The 6,329-nt window shown below is 53.1% G+C and overlaps 1 protein-coding gene across 1 annotated transcript; it reads right to left on the bottom strand.

The window, feature by feature from the left end:
* Positions 1-3,832: 3,832 nt before the first annotated feature.
* HRH2 (histamine receptor H2) lies at positions 3,833-4,912 on the bottom strand. The gene has a single exon (XM_007465553.1). The coding sequence runs from the start codon at positions 4,910-4,912 to the stop codon at positions 3,833-3,835; it is 1,080 nt and encodes a 359-aa protein (XP_007465615.1).
* Positions 4,913-6,329: the final 1,417 nt, after the last annotated feature.

The raw sequence follows: 6,329 nt of genomic DNA, 5'->3' as shown, positions 1-6,329 counted from the left end.
GTGAGCCTGGGGGTGGTGTCAGGAGGTGGTCAGGGACCAAATCATGAAGGGTCTCTAGTGCTAAGCCGGGAAGCTGGGACTTGTGGTAGCTGAACGTGGACCCCAGACGTCTACACCCTCATCGCTGGAACCTGAGAAAGTTATCTTATATGGCAAAAAGGACTTTGCAGATGTGATTAAGTTAAGGACTTTGGGATGGGGAGGTTATCCGGGATTATCCCAGTGGGCCCTAAATGGAATCACAAGTGCCCTTATTAAAAGAAGGAGGCAGAGGGAGATTTGGCTACCGAAGAGGGGAAGGAGATGTGACCGTGGAGGCGAGAGGTCAGCGTGATGTGAGCAAGGGGCCACCAGCCAAGGGGTGCGGGTGGCCCCCAGAAGCCGGAAAAGGCAAGGAGACGGATTCTCCTCTGAAGCCTCCAGAAGGAACCAGCCCTACCAACATCTTGATCTCCCAAACTGTAAGAAAAGAAATCTGGCTCGTTTCCAGTCACCAAGTTCGCCGTCATTTGTTACAGCAGCCCCACCTTGGAAACGAACGCAGGCCTGTATTCAGTAGAAGCAGAGGGGGTTACTGAGCAGGGTCAGTGGAGCAGAAGGGGTGAGGTTGGGGAGCTGGGATCACAGCAGGGTAGGGGTGACAAGGGGCGGCGTAAGGGTGGACAATGGGATCAGGAAGGGGCAGACAGAGCATCCTGCTGGGGAGATGGCTGCTGGCTGGCCTGAGGGCAGGGAGGACCAGACAGCTCAGCCACTGTCTCCTGGAGTCTCCCCTTGCGTGACTGTGCCGCCCCCCCCGCCCGAACCCACTGCAACCTCTGCCATCACCAACCAAGTGCAGACACCTGGCCCCTTGGCAGGGATAAGGGCTCTCTGTCAGGTCAATGCTGGGTTTTGTTCCCAGATGGGAAGCAGGAAGGACACACTATTGGTCATGAGGGAAGCTGGGAGCCAACCTTATGGAGGGCCACCCAAGTCCCCAGTCGCCCTGGCAGCCTCTACTGGAAAGTTAAACTCGGGCTGTTCCTGGCTTCCTGGATCCCCATGCCCCCAACCATAGTATGAGGCCCTCCAGCTGGTTCCCCATCCTTCTCTGCCGGACCCCTCTGCTCCACGGCTGCTGTGTGTGACCCAGGCAGGCACGGCCTCTTAGCTGGCCTTGGTGGCCAGGGTGGCTGTGATGATCAGAAGAGGAGGTGGACGCTCCCTGCCCCAGGGTGCCCGGCACCCAGAAGACAGTTGGTAATGGGGCTGCTGTTTCCGTTTTTGCTCAGCTCTTGGCTTTGGCTGCATCTCTAGCTTGTGTCCCTTGAACAATTTCCTTAAGTTCTCTGAGCCTCAGTTTCCCCAACTGTAAAGTGGAAACTAAACAAGTATCAACTGCACAGGGTTGTGTGGAGAATGAAATGAGGCCCCGGGTCTAAAGGATCCAGCACCACCCTGGAGGAATGGGTCTTTCCCCTCCGCATTTGAGGCTCAGCTCAGAGGTCTGCTCCCGGGGACGGGCTCTTTGGGCCAGGTGCTGCCTCCTCTGGCTGCCCTGCGCACTGGGTTTCAAGCCTGGGCATGTGCTGCTCTGAACCGTGGCCAGTCTGTTCCTCAACCAGACAGGTGGTGGCATGAGATGGGGGGCTGGCTTTATTTCCCTTTGTACCCTAGCACCTGGTACAGGGGTGGGGATGAGATGCCGTCACAGAAAGATTAATACATAGAAATAGTGGCAAACCTAAAACTGGTACCTAGTGGGTGTTCAGTGAGGCCTGGCCATTGCTGGTGAGTGCCTGCTGCGTGGCTCCCTAAGGATTGGGGGTAGAGGCAGCCTATTAACCCGGGTCCCACAGGTAAGAGAAGTAGGAAGTGGGACGGCAACCAGAATGAACAGTGTCCACAGCCTTCTCTAGAGTCCACACCCCGTGCTTTGTCCTTTGTTTGTTTTGTGAACTAAATTTGCTTTGTACCAGAGTCTGCTTCCTGAATGAGGCAGTGTGGGAGGACAGGGTCATCCTATCTATCAAGGCCAGACGTGGAAGCCTCCCCGTCTGCATTTTGGAGAGATGCCTTTAGGTGGCTTGGAGGATGGATTTGAGAGGGAGAGTCTAGAGGCAGGGAGGCCTGGAGGAGGCTGGTTGCGGGAGCAATGAAGCTTGTTCCAGAAGGATAGCGGTGGACGGGTGGAGGGCCCAGGACAAAAGTCTGTGGCGGGACACTCCACACCTGGTTCCTGCAAGGACCAGAGGGACACAAGGCCGAGGGGTCCAGTTGGGCAGTTTCACCCCCACAATGCTCCACAGGGACCAGCACCCAGAGGGTGTGAGTGTGCAGAGTCCATGCAAGCTTTTCTCAAGTCTGATGCTCAAAGGTCGAGAGAGGACAAGTATCCTACAGGTCATAGAGCCTGTTGGTGCCCCTTACTTGGCACATGTGTGCCTCAGGTGGCTCTGGGAGGTGACCAGGGCAGGCTGCTTGAGGACAGACCCCACATTCTACGAGATGAGGAAACTGAGGCCCAAGAGGGGCAGAGACTTGCTCAAGCCACAGAGCTGAGACTGAGGCTGTACAGTTGACTTGCCATACCTGTCCATCAAAACAGATGCCACAATGTCACTTCTGCATCCCTGGCGCTCAGCACTGTTCATGGCATGTGATAGGAAGCTGACAAATGTTTGTGAATGAATGAATGAATGAATGGATGGATGAGTCAGTCACACAGACCAGCATTCTGGGGGGCAAAGGCATGGTCTGTGGGAAGACAAAGGAAAGTGACATTTATTGAGCATTTGTATGTGTCAGATGTTCTACCAGCATCCTTTCATTTATTCCTCTCGACAGCTAGATAGAGCTTGCTCAGACCTATAAACCTTCTCTCCATGTGTGAGCTTCCTCAGGCCACTCAAGTCTTTGGTGAGGTACCCCTTAATACCTTGCATGGGCTTTGTCAGCAGTGAATTGATCTCAATGTCATTCTGATCCTGTTTATCTTTTCAGCCTGCGTACCTCTCGGGGGTGGAGTCCTGGGGCATCCTCTCTCTTGCATCTCCTGCATCCCAGACATCTAATGGTCTACAAGACTATTTTTTAATAGCCTCCTAGATTTTGCTCTGTTCTCTTCTCTCTCATGGACCAGTACCACATCCCCCCTTCACTGCTGTCCCCATCTCATTCTTCTGGTCCATGTCTTAGGGGACAACCAGAGCCCTCTTTCCAAAGTAGAGAGATGCTTGGGTTATACCCATCCTTGCTTCTAATCCTTCCATCTTCCCCTAAGACCTACAGTACAATGTCCAAGCCTGGCTTTCAAGGCTTTGCCTTCCCACCTTGGCCAGTCCTCATTCTCCTTCCACTTGAGCACCCCCAAAGTAAGAGCTGATGCATAAAAGGTGCTCAGTGACGGTGGGCTGAGTGGGGTCTCTGATTTAACCCCCAGGCAGCAGCATTATTACATGGCCATTTGAGGGCTGTCTTGGCAGATTTAGGTGAACACTTATGACCATTAACTAAGTGGCCGAGTTGGACCTCAAACTTAGGACTCCTGATTTTAAGGACAAGGTAGCTAGAAAAAAGGTCCACCAGTTCTGAGTCAGGGGAGCTCTATCCAGATCCCAGCTGTGTGGCCCTGGCCAAGTTCTCTGCAATTTGACTTACTCCTTTAAAAAATGGAGGTAAAAAGTTCTACCTCAGGGGGTGTTTGGGAGGATGGAATAACACGAGGTTTGTCAAGTGCTCATGAAGAATTCCCAGCACATAACATCCAAAGCAGCACCTCGTGAACAGCTGTTACCATGAGTGGGACCCCGTCCCTGTGCCCCGTCCCACACACAAACTGCCGGGGCAGTTACCTGTCTGTGGCTCCCTGGGGGGCCATGACCTCTGTCCCACTCCACACCTGGAGCCTCAGGGGCCTCTCTTCCTGCCAGCTGAGTCTTTGGCTTGGAATCCTCATCAGCTGAGAGCTGTTGGACTTCAGAGAAGTTCTGTGGGTGTTGTGGGTGGTGGGGCTGCAGCAGAAGAGCTTCTGGTATGCTGTACGGAAGTCTCTATTCAGAGCAGCGTACAGGATGGGGTTCAGGGCTGAGTTGGCATAGCCCAGCCACAGAACCACGGCTTCGAAGGTCTCGTTGATGGCATTATCCCCTTTTAGCCCACGGTAAACAAAGACGGTGAAGTAAGGAAACCAGCAGATGATGAAGGCCCCCATCACGGCTGCCAGGGTCACTGTGGCTTTGTGTTCCCTGATGGTGGCTGCCCTCCAGGAGCCGACATTACGGATCCTCTTGGCCTGATCCCATGCGATCTTGAAGATGCGGTAGTAGGTGATGCACATGACCAGCAGAGGCAGGTAGAAGGTGACCAGCCCGTCCACCAGGCCATACACCAAGTTGACCTGGACTTTGCACTTTGGGATGGTGTGATTGGCACTGCTGGTCTCAGTCCTGCTGTTCCATCCCAGGTGGATAGACAGGAAGGATAGGGTGATGGAGATGACCCAAATGAAGACCAGGGAGATGGTGACACGGACAGGGGTGACCAGCACGGGGTAGCGCAGGGGATCTGTGACGGCGCAGTACCGGTCGAGGCTGATCATGAAGAGGTTGAGGATGGAGGCCGTGCAGAGCATGACATCTAGACTGGTATAGATATTGCAGAAGACCTTGCCGAAGCTCCACCTGCAGGACAGCTGGTGGAAGGCCGAAAAGGGCAGCACCAGGAGGCCGAGGAGTAGGTCAGTGATGGCCAAGGACACGATGAAGGAGTTGGTCAGACTGCGGAGCCGGCGGTTCAAGCCCACCGCCAGGCAGACGACTACATTGCCAGCGATGGTGATGAGGATGAAGAGGGTGAGGACCACGCTGACGGTGATCTTCAACGCAGCAGGGTCCAGACAAAAGGAAGAGGTCGTGCCGTTGGACGCCATCCTGGGATCCTATGGCTCCTTCCCCTGCCTCCGGCCCCTGGCTGCTTCTCTTCCAGCTCCCCGAAGGGTCAATTATGTCAACCACTGGGCTCCAAGCTGCCCAACAGAGCCAAGAGAAGTGTCCAAATATGGAGAGGCTGCAATGACCGATCCAGTGCTGGTGTTCTAGAGATAAATAAAGCTGTCTCTTAGGAGGTGTTGGGCATGAGTATGAAGGAAGATGAGGGAAAGCTAGTCCTTGAGGCGAGGTTCTGGGTTCAAACCCCAGTCTTCAAATGACCCCTTGGCAGAGCTGGCTTCCTCCTGGGACTGAACAGATCTCCACTCTCCAGGTTTTGCATAGAGACTGACGCACTGGGGCATGAGTCTGGAGGTGGCTTTGGTTTTATTTGGGAGGCATCACGTGGAGACATGGCTGCAGCCTTCTCCATAGCGGGCGGCTGCTCCCATCCACATGACGGGGGTCTAGCACTGTTGCCTCTCCCTCTGGAGTCCACTGGAGAGCGTGAGCTAGAAATGCAAAGATTGAGTGTTGAGCATGTTGAAACCAGACCGAGAGTGTGACCTGATTCAAGACGAACCCTTCTAGACCTTGACCTCCCTTCGAGACACCAGGAGGCATGGGACCAGTCCGGCACCACTCCGTAGAAGGGACAGAAGCAATCAAGATACATAGCGGGAGGAGGATGGAAGACAGGATGCAAGGGGCTGGACCACCAAGTCATCATGTGAGATACGGTTGGAGGGGCTAGAAAGAAAGATCTAGACACAGACTCTAAGCTCCATGAAAACAGGGGCTGTATCTGCTTGTTCACTGCTAGTTCCCAGTGCCTGGCCCCACCAGTAGGCATTAAGCCTATGATGAATAAATGATAAGATGAATGAAAAAATAGCAAATGTAATACATTTACTCCGATAAAGCGCCGAAAACAGTGTTCCACACTCTCGTTTTACAAATGTCACCATACTCTAAATGCGGAGCCAAACAACTTTTTCAGGAAAGGGCCAGGGAGCGAATATTTTCTGCTTGCATTCTTCAAGGCCTCTGCTGCAATGACTCAATTCTTGTTTAGTGTGAAAGCACCTCCACAGACAATGTGCAGATGAGCGATCATGGCTGTGCTCCAAGAACACTTTACTACGGACACTGAAATTTGAATTTTACATCATTTTCACGTGTTGCAAAATATTCTTCTTTTGATTTTTTTTCTCAAACTCTTTAAAACAATTTCCAAGCTAAAAATGTAAATGCTATTCTTAGATCATGGGCTGCACAAAACCAGGAAGAGGACCAGATCTAGCTTGCTGCTGTCGTCTGCCAACGGCAGCCCCTCTCCACACCTGCTCTTAACATCTCTCTAAACCTCACTTTCCAGTTCAGCTGGTACAGAACTCACTCAGTCTTCCTAATGGCTGC

Source organism: Lipotes vexillifer, unplaced genomic scaffold (genome assembly GCF_000442215.2).
Source record: "Lipotes vexillifer unplaced genomic scaffold, Lipotes_vexillifer_v1.1 scaffold621, whole genome shotgun sequence".
NCBI classification, from domain to species: Eukaryota; Metazoa; Chordata; class Mammalia; order Artiodactyla; family Lipotidae; genus Lipotes; species Lipotes vexillifer.
Note: the sequence above shows the minus strand (reverse complement) of the source record. Positions and strands in the feature narration are given on the sequence as shown.

What these genes read in the sequence shown, in the direction of transcription:
- HRH2 (XM_007465553.1), bottom strand. Translation starts at nt 4,912, where the DNA reads ATGGCGTCCAACGGCACGACCTCTTCCTTTTGTCTGGACCCTGCTGCG.